Source organism: Salvelinus fontinalis, chromosome 3 (genome assembly GCF_029448725.1).
Source record: "Salvelinus fontinalis isolate EN_2023a chromosome 3, ASM2944872v1, whole genome shotgun sequence".
NCBI classification, from domain to species: Eukaryota; Metazoa; Chordata; class Actinopteri; order Salmoniformes; family Salmonidae; genus Salvelinus; species Salvelinus fontinalis.
The window spans coordinates 2,608,908-2,635,775 of record NC_074667.1 but is presented as its reverse complement, the minus strand read 5'-3'; the positions used below and the strand labels follow the sequence as shown (position 1 = coordinate 2,635,775).

The 26,868-nt window shown below is 44.9% G+C and overlaps 1 protein-coding gene across 1 annotated transcript in view; it reads left to right on the top strand.

The window, feature by feature from the left end:
- Positions 1-26,868, top strand: part of LOC129836101 (sodium/potassium/calcium exchanger 3-like) — a 66,524-nt gene that overhangs the window by 21,943 nt on the left and 17,713 nt on the right. The window contains exon 3 of the mRNA XM_055901901.1: positions 21,990-22,066. Coding sequence (XP_055757876.1) covers positions 21,990-22,066 — 77 coding nt within the window. The remainder of the gene's footprint in view (positions 1-21,989; positions 22,067-26,868) is intronic.

Here is a 26,868-nt window from a genome sequence, read left to right as displayed (position 1 = left end):
AGGATGTGTTGGTACCATTCTTTATTCATGGCTGTGTTCTTAGGCAAAATTGTGAGTGAGCCCACTCTCTTGGCTGAGAAGCAACTCCACACATGAATGGTCTCAGGATGCTTTACTGTTGGCATGACACAGGACTGATGGTCGCGCTCACCTTGTCTTCTCCGGACAAGCTTTTTTCCGGATGCCCCAAACAATCGGAAAGGGTCCAATCAGCAGTCCAATCCCTTTACCTTTTGCAGAATATCAGTCTGTCCCTGATGTTATTCCTGGAGAGAAGTGGCTTCTTTGCTGCCCTTCTTGACACCAGGCCATCCTCCAAAAGTCTTCGCCTCACTGTGCGTGCAGATGCACTCACTCCTGCCTGCTGCCATTCCTGAGCTAGCTTTGTACTGGTGGTGCCCCGATCCCGCAGCTGAATCAACTTTAGGAGACGGTCCTGGCGCTTGCTGGACTTTCTTGGGCGCCCTGAAGCCTTCTTCACAACAATTGAACCGCTCTCCTTGATGATCTTGATGATCTGATAAATGGTTGATTTTGGTGCAATCTTACTGGCAGCAATATCCTTGCCTGTGAAGCCCTTTTTGTGCAAATCAGTGATGACGGCACGTGTTTCCTTGCAGGTAACCATGGTTGACCGAGGAAGAACAATGATTCCAAGCACCACCCTCCTTTTGAAGCTTCCAGTCTGTTATTCGAACTCAATCAGCATGACAGAGTGATCTCCAGCCTTGTCCTCGTCAACACTCACACCTGTGTTAACGAAAGAATCACTGACATGATGTCAGCTGGTCCTTTTGTGGCAGGGCTGAAATGCAGTGGAAATGTTTTTGGGGGATTCAGTTAATTTGCATGGCAAAGTGGAACTTTGCAATTCATCTGATCACTCTTCATAAAATTCTGGAGTATATGCAAATTGCCATCATACAAACTGAGGCAGCAGACTTTGTGAAAATTTATATTTGTGTCATTCGCAAAACTTTTGGCCACGATTGTAGTATAGGATAGGATAGGATAGGAAAGTGACGAGTAATTAGTGCTTTTTGAATCGGTTTCGGTAATTTTTTTAAACATTAAATGCACTATGCATTATGTGGGTTAAATGCTGTAACACACAATAAAACAATAAATAAAAGTCCCATGATGGTAGTGACTGTCCATTACTGCTTATCACCTATTAACCTTCATCACATTACTTTACTTTAATCAATATTTCAGTTGTGTATATTACATTAGTTTTATTTGATGACTTTATTATTTAATTCCAAGTCATCATCTCTATAGAGCTGATGCCTATGCTGTCAAAGTAAATAAGGCATACGTTTATGGCTGTTAAATACCAATACCTTACGAAGCAACTGCTCTCTATATATCCCCTTGTCACGCCCTGACCTTAGAGAGCCTTTTTATTTCTCTATTAGGTTAGGTCAGGGTGTGATTAGGGTGGGCATTCTAGTTTTTCTATTTCTTTAGTGGCCGGGATATGGTTCCCAATCAGAGGCAGCTGTCTATCGTTGTCTCTGATTGGGGATCATACTTAGGCAGCCTTTTCCCACCTTTAGTTTGTGGGATCTTGTTTTTTTGTATCTGCCTGTGAGCAGCCCAGAACATCGCGTTTAGTTTGTGCTTGTTTGGTGAGTTTCGATTTATTAAAATATGTGGAACTCTACGCACGCTGCGCCTTGGTCCATTCATTTCGACGAGCGTCACACCCCTCTTGCTCGCGCATTCTTCTGTCTCTTACGTAGCAGGCGTAAAAGAAAAACAGCCCGGAAAAGAGCCTCGCAATGGATTATGGTCATTGTAGCTAATTATCACGTTTTCTGCGCTAAACTATGTGGAACATTGGCCATGTTGGAAACTACAACTCCCTATTACATTGCACAGTTCGGGCATGATCTGATTTATCTCTAGAGAAACTGCAGCGCAATGTGCGTATTGAGTTTTAAAAAATCAAATAATTGAATGGACATAGGTCAATTAGTTGTTTAAAAAACAAACGATAACCAACATTTTGGTTAATCATTCAGCACTACAAATGTAACATACAACTGCAGGAAAGCATTACTATGAGAAATAGTAGAGGATATGTGTTCAGAAGTAGAGGTTTCATGCTGTAGGCAAAATGCGGTTTGGCACACACACGCATCTTGTTTTGCTCAGCACAGATTGTGTGTGTGCGATGCACCACAGCGAGCGAAAGCAGGAGACCTTAAATGTCACATTACTCAGCAAGGTAGCTACACTCACGACACGCGATGTGTCACCACGCGTCAGCGTCTGCTGAGCATGTGTTGAGAGGAGGCCCCTAACCCTCCACGTGCACAACCAGGATGCACACAAGAGCGTCCGTGCACGGTGCACATGCATGAGCCTGGCTCCGGAGAGCGTGAAATAACAAGGTTAAGCGTCATTTTAATCCAAAACTGAAAACTTCTGTACAGACCCTAATGATGTTTTTGTTTTGTCATTGTTGTCCTCAATGTCCTCAAACCATACTAAATGTCAGGTGATGAGTGTACACGGGTAGGGTACGATGACTTTTGTCATGACACAATTCCGTTAACCCTCCGTTTTGTCGACCTGTGCATGAGAGAGATACTGCACTGTACGTGCTATTCTATCACTTTTCCCTTGTCCTTGTTTTAACACCATCTCTCTTCTACAACGTTCTAGTTCCCCCACGCGTCAAGTCAATTGCCCAGAATGCTTTGCAACGCAGCCATATGGTGCATGGGGCTGAAGTTCAGTGTCTATTTTTATCCCGGTGATGTATGTCACATTTTAAGCAGCAGTGCTTTCGGGATGTATTTCCGTTTCTTTCTTTCTTTGACACTAGAAGACACAGGATGTGTCCCAAATGGAACCCTATTCTATTTGTAGTGCACTTCTTTTGACTAGAGCCTTATGGGCTTCCGGATCTCATCATCATTTTTTTCTCTTCCACAATAAAAGACAGTTGAAAAGTTAAAGACATAGGCCGCGTCCAAAATAATGCCCTATTGCCTACATAGTGCACTACTTTTGACCAGGGCCATATAGCTCTGGTGAGAAGTAGTGCACTGTGAAGGGAATAGGCTGTCGTTTGGGACGTTGCCATAGACCTTGTGTAGGAGTGCTCAACATCCAATCACCAACACCGTTGCTGCTCTGCTGTGATCCTATGGGATTCCGCAACGACGGATTTGAACAGCATGCCAACTGATTTAAGATCTCTGTCTCTTCGCGCCAGTCCCAGTGAAATGGATTTGGTGTGTGTGCGTGTGTAGGATAACACGTGTTGGATGGTTGGGTTGGATGGTTGGCCTACTTCAGGGTTATTTGAGGCTATTGTTAATCTACCAGGTGTACAGGGATACAGTACTGTAGGCTGGGCAATGTGCATCTGTGTTTTATCCATAGTGTTAGAGGATTAGAAGGAACAAGTGGCCTGAATGGTCTAGCAGTTTAGACCACAGCCTCCTGCATACATATGGAGATGTGTCGGCATAGGTTTGAATCAAGACTACTGCCTTGGGTCTTATTCTCTCTCTACCCTCCATATCTCTGTCATCCTCTCTCTGTCTTTTCAATAAATAAGAAAAAAGGAACGGAAAGAATTAGCGAATCAATTAATTTCTGGAGCGACTAGTTTGGATCATGCTCCAATCAACATATTGTTGAGGTTAGACAGGAGTAGGCCTATAGATGCTATGATGCCATATCATTTTCATTGGTTAGATTTCTATTTTGATGATAGTGAATATGTAAGTCTAGATTTTAACATCCCTTCAAAGGCCAGAAGATGAATTTGATAACATTTTCAATTCACCTCAGGGTCAACTTAGCACGATTGAAGATCTTTCAACCAAATCTCCCTCGTCTCAAGTTCCAAAAATCGGAATCTGTTCCTTTCGAAGACCTTCTTCAAACAGACAGGCCTCAACCGCTACTCCTTTAAAAACTCTTCCTCTCTTCCCTCTCTTCTCCATCTTCCTTCCACCGTTCTGGTCGATAACGAACTGTCTTAGCCAAGCAATTAGCCAGTAGGATTAAAGGAAGTGGCTACACCAACCTCGTCACTTGGGGCTTGTTTTTAGCGTACTTTGTGTGTTTTTCCTTTCACACACAAAAACAACATCTCCCACCGTGCATAATTATCCTGCAGTGTGAGATGCCGAAACATGTAAACGCAGGCACACACACACACACACACACAATTATTCAGGACTGTGAGATGCCGAAACGCACAACTCATAATTGGCTGGATCACCTCCAGCAGCTGATGATGGTTGATAGGAGTGTGTGTGTGTGTGTGTGTGTGTGTGTGTGTGTGTGTGTGTGTGTCTAGTAAATCTATAGTACTTGATGTCCTGTTAAGAAGAGCTAGTTAGCGAAGAATTCATTAGCTCGGTTATTTATCATTATTATTTATCATTGCCATGACACCTATACATTAATGAGGCTTTACCACAACAACAACTAATTATGTTACAATTTGATGCAATTATAATTAATGATATGGAGACTCAGTTAACACATTATACAGATATAGTATATGCCCAAAATGGTAATCAAGCTCACAATCCTGGTGCTATAAGAAACTTCTACTGGTTATCTCCTATTCGCCCATAGTATAATGTTAACATGGACTTTCATAGTGTCCCTGAACAGTTAGATGCCTGTTAGTGTCTGCTTCCCTTCAAATCTCTGTCTCTTTACTTTAGCGGAAGAAGATTTTCTCTCTCTCTCTCCTCTCTTTCTGTCTACTCTCTTTCTCTTTTTCTCTTTCTCTTTTTCTCTTTCTCTCTCTTTCTTTTTCTCCCTCTCTCTTTCTCTCTCTCTTTCTCTTTCTCTCTCTTTCTCTCTCTTTCTTTCTCTCTCTTTCTCTCTGCTGCTTCTTGGGCGGTTAACAGTAACACAGATTTTGTATTAAACTTTTCATTGGCAAACGACTTAATGAATCAAAAGTGTAAAACAACGGAAGGAGGTGATTAGATCTGACAAATGGAGCTGCCTATTACTGGTTTGGTAGAAGAGAAATGAGACATGAAATTCACGGAACAGGCACGGACAGTACATCTTGTCGTCTTCCCAAATGTTTTTAAATGTCACAGAGTTGTCTCTCCTTCTTTCCATCTCTATCTTTGTTACTTATTCCTTATCTCCATTCCCCTCTCTCTTTCCTCCACCCAATCAAAATGACTACACATAATCCCCCCCTTCCCCCAGCAGCGTGTCCGTCCGTTTCCATGACAACGGCCTAAAATAATTATATAATTGTTAGAGACCAGAGGAGATGGGGGAGAGCGAGAGAGAAAGGAGGGGAGGAGGAGCGGTAGCGTGGTAGCGCACACACACACGCGCGCGCGCGCGCGCGAAACAGAGCGTTGCTCACGTTACGTAACAAACCCGGGCCTCGGCTCAGGAGAGATGACATCACCAGGAAGAAGAGAGGAAAAAAGAGGAGATAGGAGGAATATTTGGGGATTGCTTTTTCTGCTGTAACTGCTGCTCTGTTGCTTACACAGAGGAATGGGTCCCCTCTCTTCTCTCCGTCTCTCTCTATTTCCCTCTGTTATTCAGATTTCAGAGTGTTTGCACCAGGTTTATGGTATTTCATCTATAATAATATGCCCGGTGTATCTATTCATTCATTATCTGTTAAGGGAAGGACTGTGTGTGTGTGTGGATGGACCAAGATTGTATGAGTGTGGTTGCATGTTTGGGATGTTTGTGTTAATACATTTGACATTTGCTTTATTTAATATCCCAGTTAATGCAATCAGGGTAGAGTTCTAATCAAAACGATAAAGACAGAGAACTGGACTCGGGTGTCATGCATAGGCCCCCGAGTTTGTCCTGATCAGGTCACATGGCGAAGAAAAATTCCTATCCCGAATGTATGCATATGTTAAACAATTGTATGCTCTAACCCTGGATAAATTGTTTCAATAATACCTGACAACTCACGTACTTCCGCTTTGCATAATTGAAATTGAGAACCTCATCATCAACATCGTTAATCACTTAATGAACTTAATGGAACGTTTAACAAGCATGTAGCGGTTACCACGGTAATTATACACATCACGTCTTGCTTTTAACGAACCCGAGAGAGCGATACAGCGCCCTACTGGGCTCGTACACGTTCAGATTGCGGCTGGTTTCTCTTGCAGCCGGCTAACTTGCTGTGACACATTCATTTTAGTGAGTGATTGCACACACACACACACACACACACCCTCTCTCATTAGGTCCTGTTTGATGTACATGTGGAGATATTAGTTGTGGTGAACAATATGAAATATGCAGTAGTGGCATTAGTTTCATTGTGTTTCGTCTTCTCATTGAAGCAAGAGCGGGAGGAAGAAGGGAGAGAGAGGAAGGATGGATGGAGCGCTCTATATTTAAACTCAGAGATTGCAGGATGGATGGATCTCCCTAAAGACTCTCAGAACGTCGCTCTCTTGCTCTCCAACTTTTCATCCCCTCGCTCCAACTATAAATAAATGAGAGAGAGAGAGAGAGAGAGAGAGAGAGAGAGAGAGAGAGAGAGAGAGAGAGAGAGAGAGAGAGAGAGAGAGAGAGAGAGAGAGAGAGAGAGAGAGAGAGAGAGAGAGAGAGAGAGAGAGAGACAGAGAGAGGAGGAGAGAGAGAGAGAGAGAGAGAGAGAGAGAGAGAGCAGCAGAGTGAGGGTGGGAGAGAGAGAGAGTACAGCTCACTGAAGTCTGATTCCTGATTGATGCATTGACTTCCTCTGATTGAGCTTTAGTGAGGAGTGAACTGGGAGACTGGCTTATGATTGCAGAGAGAATTGAGTGGAGTGGTGGCAGTGTGTGTGCACGTGTGCGTGTGTGTGTGTCCACTTGTGCATACATATGGAGCCAGTGTTATCTACCAGCTCTCACAGTCTCGCGTCAGAATTAGTCGTTCATCCATGTTTCTCAAATCTAACATTTGTAAGTTGTTCCAAGCTTCAAATTTCGAGGTGTTTAAGGTTTAGTTTAGACATTAACTCAGAATGTTTCAGGTTAGGGTTAAGTTTGGGCATGTCCAAATGGTTAACATAAGGGTATAAGTTTGGGAAGGCTTTAAACAAAAATATAAAAAATGCTCTATCGCTGGATTCAAACTTGCAACCTTTGGAATCAGAGGCTTACCGTAACCTACTTGAAGGTAACAATGCGCACTGTTGCCCCTAGTGGCCGGTTTCCACGTCATCTCCCAACATCCTCAGACATGGATGGACGTCGAATACTGACTTGTATCACAAATGACCTGGCTGAGTGTTATAGCCAACACAGAGTGTGTGTGTGTACTTATTATAGCCAGTAGGCAATAGAAGTCTAGAGCCACCTCAGTAAACCCAGCTAACCTCGTGCTAATTACCATGGTGTTCCAGGCCAGGCTCAGACAGCCTGGAGGAGGAGCTCTCTTGTCCTTTCTTGCCCTCCTTTTCTCTATATCTCTTTCTCTCCTATCTCTTTGATGTACACACTCTTGATGTGCACATTCTCTGTCTGTCTTTCTTTCTTTCTTTCTTTCTTTCTTTCTTTCTTTCTTTCTTTCAAGGCCATTAGCAAAGTGGAGAAGGTAGCCTGGAGAGAGAGATACACAGAGAGCTATGTCCACTCTGGAAAGTCAATACTGTGGGGGTTTTCAGTTGGGACCATAACACGTTATAGACCATAGCACATACAGTGCCTTGCAAAAGTATTCATCCCCCTTGGCACTTTTTTCCAATTTTTGTTGAATTACAACCTGTAATTTACATGGATTTTGATTTGGATTTCATGTAATGAACATACACAAAATAGTCCATATTGGTGAAGTGAAATGAAAAAAATTACTTGTTTGAAAAATAACAATTATATCAAAACGGAAAATTGGTGCGTGTATATGTATTCTTTGGGTTGGGCTGCAAACCAAAACTCATGGACCAGGCAAGGAGGGCATTAACCAGAGAGGCAACAAAGAGACCAAAAATAACCCTGAAGGAGCTGCAAAGCTCCACAGTGGAGATTGGAGTATCTGTCCATAGGACCACTTTAAGCCGTACACTCCACAGAGCTGGGCTTTACGGAAGAGTGACCAGAAAAAAGCCATTGCTTAAAGAAAAAATATAAGCAAACACGTTTGGTGTTCGCCAACAGGCATGTTGGAGACTCCCCAAACATATGGAAGAAGGTACTCTGGTCAGATGAAACTAAAATTGAGCTTTTTGGCCATCAACGAAAACGCTATTCCTGGCGCAAACCCAACACCTCTCATCACCCCGAGAACACCATCGCCACAGTGAAGCATGGTGGTGGCAGCATCATGCTGTGGGGATGTCATTGGCAGGGACTGGGAAACTGGTCAGAATTTAAGGAATGATGGATGGCGCACAGGGAAATTCTTGAGGGAAACCTGTTTCAGTCTTCCAGAGATTTGAGACTGGGACGGAGGTTCACCTTCCAGCAAGAAATTGGCCCTAAGCATACTGCTAAAACAACACTCGAGTGTTTAAGGGGAAACATTTTAATGTCTTGGAATGGCCTAGTCAAAGCCCAGACCTCAATCCAACTGAGAATCTGTGGTATGACTTAAAGATTGCTGTACTCCAGCGGAACCCATCCAACTTGAAGGAGCTGGAGCAGTTTTGCCTTGAAGAATGGGCAAAAATACCAGGGGCCAGATGTGCCAAACTTATAGAGACATACACCAAGAAACTTGGAGCTGTAAATGCTGCAAAAGGTGGCTCTACAAAGTATTGACTTTTGGAGGTTGAATAGTTATCCACGCTCAAGTTTTCTGTTTTCTTGTTTCACAAGAGAAAATATTTTGCATCTTCAAAGTGGTAGGAATTTTGTATAAATCAAATGATACAAACCTCCCAAATTTTTTTTTTTTAATTCCAGGTGGTAATGCAACAAAATAGGAAAAATGCCAAGGGGGTGAATACTTTCGCAAGCCACTGTATGACTGTATGCATTTTCTTACTGACGTTCAGGCCTAAACGCTTGCAGTACCACATCTTTCAATGTATTGTATTCCTCCACCATTCCCTTGCCATAATATACATGTTAAGGTTGTCGTAGTCGTTCTCCTCCTCAGACGAGGAGGAGCATGGATCGGACCAAGATGCGGAGTAGTAGGTATTCATGTTTTAATGAACAAACAACAAACACTACAAATTACGAAACTCTACAAACGTGACTAACCTGAAAACAGTCCTGTGTGGCCCAAACACTGACACAGGAAACAAACACCCACAAAACACCAGTGAAACCCTGGCTGCCTTAGTATGACTCTCAATCAGGGACAAACAATACACACCTGTCTCTGATTGAGAATCATACCAGGCCAAACACAAAATCCCAACATAGAAAAACAAACCTAGACCAACCCACCCAACTCACGCCCTGACCAACTAAAACAAATACATAACAAAGGAAAACAGGTCAGGAACGTGACAGAACCCCCCCCTTAAGGTGCGAACTCCGGGCGCACCAGCACAAAGTCTAGGGGAGGGTCTGGGTGGGCGTCTGTCCACGGTGGCGGCTCTGGCGCTGGGCGAGGTCCCCACCCCACCATAGTCACTCCCCGCTTCCGTATCCCCCTCCTAATGACCACCCTCCAACTAAACCCACCTAAATGAAGGGGCAGCATCGGGATAAGGGGAAGCACCGGGATGGGGGGCGGCAGCTCCGGGCTGAGGGACGGCAGCTCCGGGCTGAGGGACGGCAGCTCCGGGCCGAGGGACTCTGGCGGGTCCTGGCCGAGGGACTCTGGCGGGTCCTGGCCGAGGGACTCTGGCGGGTCCTGGCCGAGGGACTCTGGCGGGTCCTGGCCGAGGGACTCTGGCGGGTCCTGGCCGAGGGACTCTGGCGGGGCCTGGCCGAGGGACTCTGGCGGGGCCTGGCCGAGGGACTCTGGCGGGGCCTGGCCGAGGGACTCTGGCGGGGCCTGGCCGAGGGACTCTGGCGGGGCCTGGCCGAGGGACTCTGGCGGGGCCTGGCCGAGGGACTCTGGCGGGGCCTGGCCGAGGGACTCTGGCGGGGCCTGGCCGAGGGACTCTGGCGGGGCCTGGCCGAGGGACTCTGGCGGGTCCTGGCCGAGGGACTCTGGCGGGTCCTGGCCGAGGGACTCTGGCCGGTCCTGGCCGAGGGACTCTGGCCGGTCCTGGCCGAGGGACTCTGGCCGGTCCTGGCCGAGGGACTCTGGCCGGTCCTGGCCGAGGGACTCTGGCCGGTCCTGGCCGAGGGACTCTGGCAGGTCCTGGCCGAGGGACTCTGGCAGGTCCTGGCCGGACGGCTCTGGCAGGTCCTGGCCGAGGGACTCTGGCAGGTCCTGGCCGAGGGACTCTGGCAGGTCCTGGCCGGACGGCTCTGGCAGGTCCTGGCCGGACGGCTCTGGCAGGTCCTGGCCGGACGGCTCTGGCAGGTCCTGGCCGGACGGCTCTGGCAGGTCCTGGCCGGACGGCTCTGGCTGATCCTGGCCGGACGGCTCTGGCTGGTCCTGGCCGGACGGCTCTGGCTGGTCCTGGCCGGACGGCTCTGGCTGGTCCTGGCCGGACGGCTCTGGCTGGTCCTGGCTGGACGGCTCTGAGGGCTCGGGACAGACGGGCAGCGCTGGGCAGGCAGACAGTTCAGACCACGCTGGGCAGGCAGGCAGTTCAGACAGCGCTGGGAAGGCAGACAGTTCGGGCAGCGCTGAGCAGGCAAGCAGCGCAGGCGGCGTTGGGCAGACGGCCGACTCTGACCTGCTGAGGCGCACAGTAGGCCTGGTGCGTGGTGCCGGAACTGGAGGCACTGGGCTGGACACATGCACCACAGGGAGAGTGCGTGGAGGAGGAACAGGGCTCAGGAAACGCACTGGAAGCCTGGTGCGTGGAGTAGGCACTGGTGGTACTGAGCTGGGGTGGGAAGGTGGCGCCGGATATACCGGACCGTGAAGGAGAACACGCGCTCTTGAGCACCAAGCCTCCCCAACCTTACCAGGTTGAATGGTCCCCGTAGCCCTGCCAGTGCGGCGAGGTGGAATAACCCGCACTGGGCTATGCAGGCGAACCGGGGACACCACCTGTAAGGCTGGTGCAATGTACGCCGGCCCGAGGAGACGTACTGGAGGCCAGATACGTTGGGCCGGCTTCATGACATCCGGCTCGATGCCCAACCTAGCCCTCCCAGTGCGGCAAGGTGGAATAGCCCGCACTGGGCTAAGCACGCGTACTGGGGACACCGTGCGCTTTACCGCATAACACGGTGTCTGACCAGTACGACGCCCTCTCACTCCACGGTAAGCCCGGGGTGTTGGCTCAGGTAACCAACCCGGCTTCGCCACACTCCCCTTTAGCCCCCCCCCCCCCCCCAATAAATTTTTGGGTGAGCCTCTCGGGCTTCCAGCCGCTCTGCCTTGCTTTAGCCTCATACAACCTCCTCTCCGCTTTCGCTGCCTCCAGCTCCGCTTTGGGGCGGCGACACTCCACTGGCTCTGCCCAGGGTCCTTTACCGTCCAAGATCTCCTCCCAAGTCCAGGAGTCCTGTGTTTTCTCCCACTGCTGTCGCTGCCCTTTTCCCTGCTGCTTGATCCTAGTTTGGTGGGTGATTCTGTTAAGGTTGTCGTAGTCGTTCTCCTCCTCAGACGAGGAGGAGCATGGATCGGACCAAGATGCGGAGTAGTAGGTATTCATGTTTTAATGAACAAACAACAAACACTACAAATTACGAAACTCTACAAACGTGACTAACCTGAAAACAGTCCTGTGTGGCCCAAACACTGACACAGGAAACAAACACCCACAAAACACCAGTGAAACCCTGGCTGCCTTAGTATGACTCTCAATCAGGGACAAACGATACACACCTGTCTCTGATTGAGAATCATACCAGGCCAAACACAAAATCCCAACATAGAAAAACAAACCTAGACCAACCCACCCAACTCACGCCCTGACCAACTAAAACAAATACATAACAAAGGAAAACAGGTCAGGAACGTGACAATACATCTGGATCTTGTAAAAATGGTAAGTCGTATCAATACAGACACACACTCCGCCAACCTTGTATCTATAGAGCACGTCAATGCTAATGGTCAATGTACCTTATGCTAGTGAGAGTCTGCCCCCCAGGTTAAAATTGTGTATTATTTTTGTGCACCTCTCTCCCTCTGCCACTTAAACCCACTCACTCTGAAGAAGACACGGTTGCTATGGAGTGGGTTGCTGCCTCGGCTTGCACTTGGCTACGTCGCCAGCTAGCACTCACTCCGACACAAGTAGTGGAGTTGATTATATCAAATAGGAATGAGTGAAGAGATGTGAACTCCATTCAAGGCAGATTGAAGGGTGGAAGATTCTGTCCCTTAAATATTACATAGATATAAAGTAGCATAATGCTATGGTAACTTTATTTGACATGGCATTATGACATTATACCAATATTATAATTAACATGATATGATATCTGTCATTTAGATCTTAATATCTGTCATTTAGATGTTGTCTGTCATTTAGATCTTAATATCTGTCATTTAGATCTTAATATCTGTCATTTAGATGTTGTCTGTCATTTAGATCTTAATATCTGTCATTTAGATGTTGTCTGTCATTTAGATCTTAATATCTGTCATTTAGATCTTAAGATCTTAATATCTGTCATTTAGATCTTAATATCTGTCATTTAGATCTTAATATCTGTCATTTAGATCTTAATATCTGTTGTTTAGATGTCGTCTGTCATTTAGATCTTAATATCTGTCGTTTAGATGTTGTCTGTCATTTAGATCTTAATATCTGTCATTTAGATGTCGTCTGTCATTTAGATCTTAATATCTGTTGTTTAGATGTTGTCTGTCATTGAGATCTTAATATCTGTTGTTTAGATGTCGTCTGTCATTTAGATCTTAATATCTGTTGTTTAGATGTCGTCTGTCATTTAGATCTTAATATCTGTTGTTTAGATGTTGTCTGTCATTTAGATCTTAATATCTGTCGTTTAGATGTCGTCTGTCATTTAGATCTTAATATCTGTCGTTTAGATGTCGTCTGTCATTTAGATCTTAATATCTGTCGTTTAGATGTCGTCTGTCATTTAGATCTTAATATCTGTCATTTAGATCTAAATATCTGTCGTTTAGATGTTGTATGTCATTTAGATCTTAATATCTGTTGTTTAGATGTCGTCTGTCATTTAGATCTTAATATCTGTCGTTTAGATGTCGTCTGTCATTTAGATCTTAATATCTGTCGTTTAGATGTCGTCTGTCATTTAGATCTTAATATCTGTCGTTTAGATGTCGTCTGTCATTTAGATCTTAATATCTGTCATTTAGATCTTAATATCTGTCGTTTAGATGTTGTATGTCATTTAGATCTTAATATCTGTTGTTTAGATGTCGTCTGTCATTTAGATCTTAATATCTGTTGTTTAGATGTCGTCTGTCATTTAGATCTTAATATCTGTCGTTTAGATGTCGTCTGTCATTTAGATCTTAATATCTGTCATTTAGATCTTAATATCTGTCATTTAGATCTTAATATCTGTCATTTAGATCTTAATATCTGTCATTTAGATCTTAATATCTGTCGTTTAGATGTTGTCTGTCATTTAGATCTTAATATCTGTCGTTTAGATGTTGTCTGTCATTTAGATCTTAATATCTGTTGTTTAGATGTTGTCTGTCATTTAGATCTTAATATCTGTTGTTTAGATGTTGTCTGTCATTTAGATCTTAATATCTGTTGTTTAGATGTCGTCTGTCATTTAGATCTTAATATCTGTTGTTTAGATGTTGTCTGTCATTTAGATCTTAATATCTGTCGTTTAGATGTCGTCTGTCATTTAGATCTTAATATCTGTCGTTTAGATGTCGTCTGTCATTTAGATCTTAATATCTGTCGTTTAGATGTCGTCTGTCATTTAGATCTAAATATCTGTCATTTAGATCTTAATATCTGTTGTTTAGATGTCGTCTGTCATTTAGATCTTAATATCTGTTGTTTAGATGTCGTCTGTCATTTAGATCTTAATATCTGTTGTTTAGATGTCGTCTGTCATTTAGATCTTAAAATCTGTTGTTTAGATGTTGTCTGTCATTTAGATCTTAATATCTGTTGTTTAGATGTCGTCTGTCATTTAGATCTTAATATCTGTCATTTAGATCTTAATATCTGTCATTTTTATGTCGTCTGTCTTTTAGATCTCAATATCTGTCATTTAGATCTTAATATCTGTCATTTAGATGTCGTCTGTCATTTAGATCTTAATATCTGTTGTTTAGATGTTAATATCTTAATATCTGTTGTTTAGATGTCTTACCTCTTTAAAAGCCAGTGGTAGAATCGGTGTGTGTGTGTGCTCGCGCGCGCCTGCCTGCCTGTCTACAGAAATGACATGTACATGAGTGAGTACAAAACAGTACAGTACAAGGCAGTACAAACTCGTTTCATGAGTCTACTATCATTAATCCACCACATTACTGTATCTTTGTTGAGAGGATAACCTTCCTACTGCAACATAACACTTTATTCACGTCCCATTTCTACCTTTCTTTCTCTCTTTCTCTCACCTCCTTTGTCCTTATACTGCTTTCTCCTGACAAAAAAAACGCACACACACAACACACACACACTGAGTACATTCACCCTGTTTATGGACTATGGAGAAGCCAGCTGTACATTTTTTCTTCGAAGGCACAGGCATCTTTTGTGCTCTTGAAATGGCCCTCCTATTGCCTCACCGTTGTACACTGACTGAATAGAATCAGGTGACTCATATCTCAAATGCAACAATTCCATAAAAGTCAGGAGTTGTTAGGCAGTACAGATGGATTGGCATCTGGAGGGGGGGGGGGGGGGGGGGGGTATATTAACTTCCTGCTTTTTGTTTTTAGTCCATTCAGAGTCAGACAAAGATGATAACTTTACAAGAGATAATGTACCGTCTCTACATTTAGTGGTGCATCAGGGTTTTTTAGATTATATTGGATGTACTGTAAGGGTGAAACTCTCTGCTTATGCTTAATGCTTTAGAGTGTTTGTGCCATTGGCGGGAGTGTGTGTGTGCGTGCATACTTGCTTGATTGTGTGCGCACACATTTCTCATGCCTTGTGTGTGTGTGTGTGTGTGCGTGCATGCGCGCCTGCATGTGTGTGGAAGGGTATGTACTTGGCTGTGAGTTGGTATCTGGCATCGTAGTACTGTTCACAGTAGAGAGGGCCAGGGTGGTGGAGTGTTGGACATGGCTGGGCGCATCTGCTGCCTGTATCCCTCTGGCAATGGGCATTAGTCTGGGCACACTGACTCCATTACACTCTGCCATGCTACACACACACACACACACACACACACACACACACACACACACACACACACACACACACACACACACACACACACACACACACACACACACACACACACACAGACACAGACACAGACACAGACACAGACACAGACACAGACACACACACACACACACCGTTGTAGCACCCACTGCTGGGTTTTCAGTTTCACGCATAGAGGTGTAATGGCCTCCTCTGTGACAGCAGGGGCCCATGATAAAAACAGGATTTGGGACAAGTGCCCACCCTCTATACAACTCTATGGTTTGACATTATTTGATGTTAACTTCTTACGGCTGAAATCCCGTTAATGGGGTCGATTTGACAACAGCCAGTGGAAGTGCAGGGCTCCAAATTCAAACAACAGAAACAACAGATCTAATAATTAAAATTCCTCAAACATACAAGTATTATACACCATTTAAAGATAAACTTGTTGTTAATCCCACCACATTGTCCGATTTCTAAAAGGCTTTACCATGAAAGCATACCATGCGATTATGTTAGGTCAGCGCCTAGTCACAAAAACACAGCCATTTTCCAGCCAAAGACAGGAGTCACAAAAAGCAGAAATAGAGATAAAATCAATCACTAACCTTTGATGATCTTCATCAGATGGCACTCATAGGACTTCATGTTACACAATACATGTATGTTTTGTTCGATAAAGTTCATATTTATATCCAAAAATCTCAGTTTACATTGTGTGTGTGTGTGTGTGTGTGTGTGTGTGTGGCTACATTGGCTATGTTCAGTAATGTTCTCCAAAACATCCGATGATTTTGCAGAGAGCCACATCAATTTACAGGAGTACTCATCATAAACGTTTATGAAAGATACAAGTGTTATGCATAGAATTAAAGATATACTTCTCCTTAATTCAACCGCTGTGTCAGATTTCAAAAAAGCTTTACGGCAAAAGCACACCATTCGATAATCTGAGTACAGCGCTCAGCCACCAAACAGATACCCGCCATATTGTGGAGTCAACAAAAGTCAGAAATAGCATTATAAATATTCACTTACCTTTGATGATCATCATCGGAATGCACTCCCAGGGATCCCAGTTCCACAATCAATGTTCGTTTTGTTCGATAAAGTCCATCATTTATGTCCAAATACCTCCTTTTTGTTTGCGTGTTTAGTCCAGTAATCCAAATGCACAAGGCGCAGGTACTAGGTCCAGACGAAAAGTCAAAAAAGTTATATTACAGTTCGTAGAAATATGTCAAACTATGTATAGAATCAATCTTTAGGATGTTTTTATCATAAATCTTCAATAATGTCTTTAGAAATGAAAAGGAACAGAGCTCGTGCTCACGGCCGTGCGAGTGACGAAACTAATGGCTTTCTGCCAGACCCCTGATTCAAACAGCTCTTATTTGCTCCCCTTCGCAGTAGAAGCCTGAAACAACGTTCTAAAGACTGTTGACATCTAGTGGAAGCCTTAGGAAGTGCAATCGGACCAAATTTTACACTGTATATTGGATAGGCATTCACTTGAAAAAATACGAACCTCAGATTTCCCACTTCCTGGTTGGATTTTTCTCAGGTTTTTGCCTGCCATATACGTTCTGTTATACTCACAGACATCATTCAAACAGTTTTAGAAACTTTAGAGTGTTTTCTATCCAAATCTACTAATAATATGCATATCTTAGCCTCTGGGCCTGAGTAGCAGGCAGTTTACTCTGGGCACGCTTTTTATCCGAATGTGAAAATAGTGCCCCCAGCCATAAGAAGTTAAAGATGAATGGGGATGGTGGAATTTTAGTACTTCAGTAGTAATGTACTCATGCATGAACTTAATGTATGTGTAATGTGTTTGTGTGTGTGCTGCCTGTCCCTAATGGAATTCTACAATAGGAATGAACAACCCTTCTTCATCTGAACAGTCATTAGAAGGTTTTATCTTCTGTGTCTGTGAAGACCTTCTCTCTCTTTCTTCCTTTTCTTTTGTTTTCTGTCTGTCTGTCTCTCTCTCTCTTTCTCTCATTCTCTCTTTCTCTCTCCTCTCTCCATTTCTCTCCCTGGTTCCCAGAGCAGATCCCTTCATCCTCTCTATAATGTTTATTTCCCATCATAATAATGTGTTTTCCTCAGCAAACAGAACAGAAAAGGCGTAGGCAGGGCAGGCGTCTTGGTCTGTGTGTGTGTGTGTGTGTGTGTGTGTGTGTGTGTGTGTGTGTGTGTGTGTGTGTGTGTGTGTGTGTGTGTGTGTGTGTGTGTGTGTGTGTGTGTGTGTGTGTGTGTGTGTGTGTGTGTGTGTATGTGTATGTGTGCGTCCGTGCGTGTAGCACTCGTAGCTGTAAAATTAAACACATCCAGCTGCCGACACACACACACACACACACACACACACACACACACACACACACACACACACACACACACACACACACACACACACACACACACACACCATGAGATGTCCGTGCTCCTCCTGCTCTCTACTCTCTGTGTTGTTTTACTGTGAGTTTGTTGTTTTACTGTGAGTTCTGTGTTGTTTTACTGTGAGTTCTGTGTTGTTTTACTGTGAGTTCTATGTTGTTTTACGGTGAGTTCTGTGTTGTTTTACTGTGAGTTCTATGTTGTTTTACGGTGAGTTCTGTGTTGTTTTACTGTGAGTTCTGTGTTGTTTTACGGTGAGTTCTGTGTTGTTTTACGGTGAGTTCTGTGTTGTTTTACGGTGAGTTCTGTGTTGTTTTACTGTGAGTTCTGTGTTGTTTTACGGTGAGCTCTGCGTTGTGTTAGACAGGTTTCCTAATATAACATACGGACAGACCTGTGTTCAATCAAACACATACAGAATGTACGGCACACGGGTCACCAGAGAACTAGGCCCCTTTCACACTACTGTGCTGAGCAACCGCTGAGCTGTACTGTGCTGGCCTGGTTACTCTTCCACCGTCGTTGCTGGAAAGGACAACATCTGAGCCAGCACAGTATGTCTCAGGTCAGCAGGAGAGTGTGAAAAAAATAATAGAGTGCGTCCACTCAGGAACATGGAGGTGTTGAGAGGTTGAGTTAGTTTGCGTGTGAATGAGTCAGGGAATGGTAGAAGCTGAAAGGTTGGGAAGAGGTGAACTAAGTTTATGCAGGTGAGGAGGAAAATACATTTTAGAGTGTTGGGATTCAGCTGCTATAGCTAGCTTCCTGGCTGGGCTTTTTCAGTGGAAACGTGTTCAAATAAACACAGAATGCTAGCTTAAGTTTGCAATAGCATCACATTGATTAACCACTATATAGTTAGCCTAACTCTCTGGCTGGCCTTTCCAGTGAAAAGTGGTGAAATCGCATTTTAGTTAGCAGTAGTTAGCACTATTAGCATTGTCCCCCTCCCCAACCCCGCTTTTATGCTGCTGCTGCTACTCTCTGTTTATCATATATGTATAGTCACTTTAACTATACTTTCAAGTACATACTACCTCAATTAGTCCGACTAACCGGTGCCCCCGCACATTGGCTACCCGGACTATCTGCATTGTGTCCCGCCACCCACCACCCGCCAAGCCCTCTTTTACGCTACTGCTACTCTCTGTTTATCATATATGCATAGTCGCTTTAACCATATCTACATGTACATACTACCTCAATTAGCCCGACTAACTGGCGCCTGTACATAGCCTCGCTGCTGTATATAGCCTCGCTACTGTTATTTTTCACTGTCTTTTTACTGTTGTTTTTATTTCGTTACTTATCTATTGTTCGCCTAATACCTATTTTTTACTTAGAAATTGCACTGTTGGTTAGGGCTTGTAAGTAAGCATTTCACTGTAAGGTCTACACTTGTTGGCGAAATTTGGCGCATGTGACAAATTTGATTTGATTTGGAATAGCATCACTGTATTGGCAGCTATTAGCATTGGTGGAAGCAGTGGTTGTGCTAGCTACTAGCTATAGCTACTAGCTAGCACAACATTGACCGTCTGGCTGGCCTTTCCAGTGGAAACGTGGTGAAATCCGGAGCAGATGTTAGCGGTGGCCCATGAATAGACTGTTGATTGGTGGACGAGGTGGGATGATGAAGGGAGAAAAGGAAGAGAGGAGGAGAAAGGAGCCTGGAGAATGAATGGAGGGAGAGGGAAGGAGAATGAATGAATGGAGGGAGAGGGAAGGAGAATGAATGAATGAATGGAGGGAAAGAGAAGGAGAATAAATGAATTGAGGGAGAGGGAAGGAGAATGAATGAATGAATGGAGGGAAAGAGAAGGAGAATAAATGAATTGAGGGAGAGGGAAGGAGAATGAATGAAGGGAGGGAGAGGGAAGGAGAATGAAGGGAGGGAGAGGGAAGGAGAATGAATGAAGGGAGGGAGAGAGAAGGAGAATGAATGAAGGGAGGGAGAGGGAAGGAGAATGAATGAATGAATGAATGGAGGGAAAGAGAAGGAGAATAAATGAATTGAGGGAGAGGGAAGGAGAATGAATGAAGGGAGGGAGAGGGAAGGAGAATGAAGGGAGGGAGAGGGAAGGAGAATGAATGAAGGGAGGGAGAGAGAAGGAGAATGAATGAAGGGAGGGAGAGAGAGAGAAGGAGAATGAATGAAGGGAGGGAGAGGGAAGGAGAATGAATGAAGGGAGGGAGAGGGAAGGAGAATGAATGAAGGGAGGGAGAGAGAGAGAAGGAGAATGAATGAAGGGAGGGAGAGAGAAGGAGAATGAATGAAGGAAGGGAGAGGGAAGGAGAATGAATGAAGGGAGGGAGAGAGAAGGAGAATGAATGAAGGGAGGGAGAGGGAAGGAGAATGAATGAATGGACGGAGAGAGAAGGAGAATGAATGGATGGAGGGAGAGAGAAGGATAATGAATGAAGGGAGGGAGAGGGAAGGAGAATGAATGAAGGGAGGGAGAGGGAAGGAGAATGAATGAAGGGAGGGAGAGGGAAGGAGAATGAATGAATGGACGGAGAGGGAAGGATAATGAAGGGAGGGAGGGAGAGAGAAGGAGAATGAATGAATGGAGGGAGAGAGAAGGAGAATGAATGAAGGGAGGGAGAGAGAAGGAGAATGAATGAATGGAGGGAGAGGGAAGGAAAATGAATGAAGGGAGGGAGAGGGAAGGAGAATGAATGAAGGGAGGGAGAGAGAAGGAGAATGAACGAATGGAGGGAGAGAGAAGGAGAATGAATGAAGGGAGGGAGAGAGAAGGAGAATGAATGAATGGAGGGAGAGAGAAGGAGAATGAATGAATGGAGGGAGAGAGAAGGAGAATGAATGAATGGAGGGAGAGAGAAGGAGAATGAATGAATGAATGGAGGGAGAGGGAAGGAAGGAAGTGTGGAGTGAGAGGATAACATAGGTATTTAAGCTCTTTTTCTTTCTATCTCTTATTTTTCTCTCCCTTTTTCTTACTCTCTCTTTCTCCCTCTCTCTTTTCCCCTCTCTCTTTCCCCCTCTCTCTTTCCCCTCGCTCTCTCTTTCCCCTCTCTCTTTCTCCTCTCTCTTTTCCCCTCTCTTTTCCCCTCTCTTTCGCCCTCTCTTTCCCCCTCTCTCTTTTCCCCTCTCTTTCCCCCTCTCTTTCCCCCTCTCTCTTCCCCCTCTCTTTCCCCTCTCTCTTTCCCCTCTCTCTTTCCCCTCTCTCTTTCCCCTCTCTCTTTTCCCTCTCTCTTTTCCCTCTCTCTTTTCCCTCTCTCTTTCCCTCTCTCTTTCCCCCTCTCTTTTCCCCTCTCTTTTCCCCTCTCTTTTCCCCTCTCTTTCCCCCTCTCTCTTTTCCCCTCTCTTTCCCCTCTCTCTTTTCCCCTCTCTTTCCCCTCTCTCTTTTCCCCTCTCTTTCCCCCCTCTCTCTTTTCCCCTCTCTTTTCCCCTCTCTTTCCCCCTCTCTCTTTTCCCCTCTCTTTTCCCCTCTCTTTCCCCCTCTCTCTTTCCCCCTCTCTCTTTCCCCTCTCTTTCCCCCTCTCTCTTTTCCCCTCTCTTTCCCCCTCTCTCTTTCCCCTCTCTTTCCCCCTCTCTCTTTTCCCCTCTCTCTTTCTCTCTCTTACACACATTTTTATGCACAATAAGGAGTACCCTCTCCTTCTTATACCCTTTTCCCTTGTAGCCCAACTCTCTTTCCATGCATAATTTCCCCCTCTCCTCATCCCCCTCTCCTCTCTCTCTCTTCCCCATCCCTCTCTCCTCCTCACCCTACATATCCTAATCCTGAGCTATATTTTTACTCTCTCTCTCCCCTCTCTGCCCTCTCTTTGTCCTCTTCTTCGCTCTCACTTTTTCCATCTCTTTTTCTCTTCTCCTCTGGTGGGTCTTTCAGTTCTCAGAGGAGGCGTGCACGCACACACTCACACACACACTCACACACACACACACACACACACACACACACACACACACACACACACACACACACACACACACACACACACACACACACACCCACACCCACACCCACACACACACACACACACACACACACACACACAATCCTTGGCAGGATGCTGCAGGACTGTCATACAGACACACACCCACAGATGGATGGACACAGGCATGCACACACGCACACACACACACAAACACACACAAATACACCTTTAGGCAAGGTGCTGCAGGGCCAGCCCTTGTCAGTTCATATGAGTTCTGTGTTCTCCATTAGCTTGCTAGTAGCATTGACCTCATAGGACAGACGTCAGAACACACACACACACACAATCTCTTGCTTGTGTAACCCGAAATCTCTGTCTCTTCCAGCTTTGCACGAGTTCCCTACAGATCTGTTTACCCACAGGGAGAGGACAGAAGGAGCTGTGGCCCTACACGTCTTGTGTGTGAGTTCAGTCTTCTTCACTTTGATCTCACTGTCTGTCTGTCTGTCTGTCTGTCTGTCTGTCTGTCTGTCTGTCTGTCTGGCTGGCTGGCTGTCTATCTGTCTGTCTGTCTGTCTGTCTGTCTGTCTGTCTGTCTGTCTGTCAACTTGTAGGTGTCCCGGGGGGGTGGCAGGTGGCCTGGCGGTTAAGAGTGTTGGGCCGGTAACCGAAAGGTTGCAGGTTCAAATCCCCGAACCGTCAAGGTGTAAAAATCTGCCTTTCTGCTCTTGAGCAAGGCAGTTGACCCCCAACAACAACCGGATGCTGATTAAGGCAGCTCCCCACACCTCTCTGATTCAGACGCGTTGGGTTAAATGCAGAAGACACATTTTGATTGAATGCATTCAGTTGTGCAACTAAGTATCCCCTTTTCCACTAGGTATCCCCTTTTCCACTAGGTGTTCCCTTTTCCACTAGGTATCCTCTTTAACACTAGGTATCCCCTTTCCCACTAGGTATCCCCATTTCCACTAGGTATCCCCTTTCCCATGTCTCTGTGTGTGTCTTTAATCAACCTTTCACATTCACAACACCTCAATAAACTATTTTAAGTTCCCATTAAAAAGAAATCACAACACAGTGGAAAACGAACAACTTCTCAGTCAGTTCCCTGTATTTCTCGGCTGGCTGGGTGTTTGTGCATAGTGCGAACCATGGGATAATTGTTAGCGGGCCGCCGTCCAAGGCTAAACAAATGGCCCCCGAGTCCAAACTACCCCGCTTGGAGGAACAGAACAGAACAGAACACAGCATCTGGTACCGAATGAGGCCTGCCAACTCTGTGTGTGTGTGTGTGTGTGTGTGTGTGTGTGTGTGTGTGTGTGTGTGTGTGTGTGTGTGTGTGTGTGTGTGTGTGTGTGTGTGTGTGTGTGTGTGTGTGTGTGTGTGTGTGCGCTCCACTCTAGCTGGGGTCCTGTCAGCACAGCCGGCATTTTATTTATTGCCGGTTGGAAATACACACCCAATTACAACCAGATTTAGGTGTAGACTCTGAGCAGAGTGAGGGAGAGAGTGAGTGAGTGAGTGAGTGAGAGAGCGAGAGAGCGAGAGAGCGAGAGAGCGAGAGAGCGAGTGAGTAGTGTGAGTGAGTGAGTGTGGAGAACTTCCATTTAATATAGTGGACTAGTTCTGGATGGAGGCCAGTGCTAGTTGAGTAGGTAGAGTTGGGGAATGTGTATGTTTGTAATTGTGTGTGGTGGGAGGATGCAGCGGAAGGCTGGGCATTTCTGTAGGCTGGGTTATAAAGGTAGGGTGAGCAGGCAGGATGTGTGGAGGTGTGTAAGGGCAGAGGGGTCAACTGAGGTGTAGACTACAGAGGTAGCAGGGATGTGGAGGTGGTGAAGATAGAGGTGATACAGGGGATGGGAAGATGAAGGGAAGGAGAGGAACAAGTATGAGGGGAATAGAGCACATGTACCATTTCCATTCAGCCAGTGTGCCTAATGGCATACAGTTATCTGTAAGGTCCCTCAGTCGAGCAGTGAATTTTAGACACAGATTCAACCCCAACTCGTGGCCTAGTTACAGTTACGACTTAAATCGGCTTGAAAATCTATGACAAGACTTGAAAATGGCTGTCTAGCAATGATCAACAACCGACTTGACAGAGCTTGAAGAATATTTCAAAGAATAATGTTTAAAAAAAATATTGTACAATCCAGGTCTGGAAAGCTCTTAGAGACTTACCCAGAAAGACTCACAGCTGTAAAGGCTGCCAACGGTGATTCTAACATGTAACGATTCAGGGGTGTGAATACTTATGTAAATTAGATATTTCTGTATTTCATTTTCAATACATTTGCAAAATTCGAACAACAAAAAATGAACTGTGTAGATGGGTGAAGATTATAATTTGTTGCTGTAGCACAACAAAATGTGTAATACGTCAATGGGTATGAATACTTTCTGAAGGCACTGTATCTCTCTCCCTCCAAAACCGCTATTATGCCTTGATGACCCCATTCACTCATGTAAGCATGAGAGGATTAGTCCGCTGTCAAAACATCATGTCATTTCTTGGAATTCCCTTGTTCCCCCCCCAAAAAACTCAACCAATCAAAAACTCTTACTCAACCAACCGGCAATGGCAACAGTGTCGTATAACAGAGACAACACAGAGACGATGCTGTGTCTAAAAACAGAGACGATGCTGTGTCTAAAAACAGAGATGATGCTGTGTCTAAAAACAGAGACAACACAGAGACGATGCTGTGTCTAAAAACAGAGACAACACAGAGACGATGCTGTGTCTAAAAACAGAGACAACACAGAGACGATGCTGTGTCTAAAAACAGAGACGATGCTGTGTCTAAAAACAGAGACAACACAGAGACGATGCTGTGTCTAAAAACAGAGACAACACAGAGACGATGCTGTGTCTAAAAACAGAGACAACACGGAGACGATGCTGTGTCTAAAAACAGAGACGATGCTGTGTCTAAAAACAGAGACGATGCTGTGTCTAAAAACAGAGACAACACAGAGACGATGCTGTGTCTAAAAACAGGGACGATGCTGTGTCTAAAAACAGAGACGACACAGAGACGATGCTGTGTCTAAAAACAGAGACGATGCTGTGTCTAAAAACAGAGACAACACAGAGACGATGCTGTGTCTAAAAACAGAGACAACACAGAGACGATGCTGTGTCTAAAAACAGAGACGATGCTGTGTCTAAAAACAGAGACGATGCTGTGTCTAAAAACAGAGACGATGCTGTGTCTAAAAACAGAGACGACACAGAGACGATGCTGTGTCTAAAAACAGAGACGATGCTGTGTCTAAAAACAGAGACAACACAGAGACGATGCTGTGTCTAAAAACAGAGACGATGCTGTGTCTAAAAACAGAGACAACACAGAGACGATGCTGTGTCTAAAAACAGAGAAAACACAGAGACGATGCTCTGTCTAAAAACAGAGACAACACAGAGACGATGCTGTGTCTAAAAACAGAGACGATGCTGTGTCTAAAAACAGAGACAACACAGAGACGATGCTGTGTCTAAAAACAGAGACGATGCTGTGTCTAAAAACAGAGACAACACAGAGACGATGCTGTGTCTAAAAACAGAGACAACACAGAGACGATGCTGTGTCTAAAAACAGAGACAACACAGACGATGCTGTGTCTAAAAACAGAGACGATGCTGTGTCTAAAAACAGAGACGATGCTGTGTCTAAAAACAGAGACGATGCTGTGTCTAAAAACAGAGACAACACAGAGACGATGCTGTGTCTAAAAACAGAGACAACACAGAGACGATGCTGTGTCTAAAAACAGAGACGATGCTGTGTCTAAAACAGAGACAACACAGAGACGATGCTGTGTCTAAAAACAGAGACGATGCTGTGTCTAAAACAGAGACAACACGGAGACGATGCTGTGTCTAAAAACAGAGACGATGCTCTGTCTAAAAACAGAGACAACACGGAGACGATGCTGTGTCTAAAAACAGAGACGATGCTCTGTCTAAAAACAGAGACAACACAGAGACGATGCTGTGTCTAAAAACAGAGACGATGCTGTGTCTAAAAACAGAGACAACACAGAGACGATGCTGTGTCTAAAAACAGAGACGATGCTGTGTCTAAAACAGAGACAACACGGAGACGATGCTGTGTCTAAAAACAGAGACGATGCTGTGTCTAAAAACAGAGACGATGCTGTGTCTAAAAACAGAGACAACACAGAGACGATGCTGTGTCTAAAAACAGAGACAACACAGAGACGATGCTGTGTCTAAAAACAGAGACGATGCTGTGTCTAAAAACAGAGACAACACAGAGACGATGCTGTGTCTAAAAACAGAGACAACACAGAGACGATGCTGTGTCTAAAAACAGAGACGATGCTGTGTCTAAAAACAGAGACAACACAGAGACGATGCTGTGTCTAAAAACAGAGACAACACAGAGACGATGCTGTGTCTAAAAACAGAGACAACACAGAGACGATGCTGTGTCTAAAAACAGAGACGATGCTGTGTCTAAAAACAGAGACGATGCTGTGTCTAAAAACAGAGACGATGCTGTGTCTAAAAACAGAGACGATGCTGTGTCTAAAAACAGAGACGATGCTGTGTCTAAAAACAGAAACAACACAGAGACGATGCTGTGTCTAAAAACAGAGACAACACAGAGACGATGCTGTGTCTAAAAACAGAGACGATGCTGTGTCTAAAAACAGAGACAACACAGAGACGATGCTGTGTCTAAAAACAGAGACAACACAGAGACGATGCTGTGTCTAAAAACAGAGACAACACAGAGACGATGCTGTGTCTAAAAACAGAGACAACACAGAGACGATGCTGTGTCTAAAAACAGAGACGACACAGAGACGATGCTGTGTCTAAAAACAGAGACAACACAGAGACGATGCTGTGTCTAAAAACAGAGACGATGCTGTGTCTAAAAACAGAGACAACACAGAGACGATGCTGTGTCTAAAAACAGAGACAACACAGAGACGATGCTGTGTCTAAAAACAGAGACGATGCTGTGTCTAAAAACAGAGACGACACAGAGACGATGCTGTGTCTAAAAACAGAGACGATGCTGTGTCTAAAAACAGAGACAACACAGAGACGATGCTGTGTCTAAAAACAGAGACGATGCTGTGTCTAAAAACAGAGACAACACAGAGACGATGCTGTGTCTAAAAACAGAGACGATGCTGTGTCTAAAAACAGAGACGATGCTGTGTCTAAAAACAGAGACGATGCTGTGTCTAAAAACAGAGACAACACAGAGACGATGCTG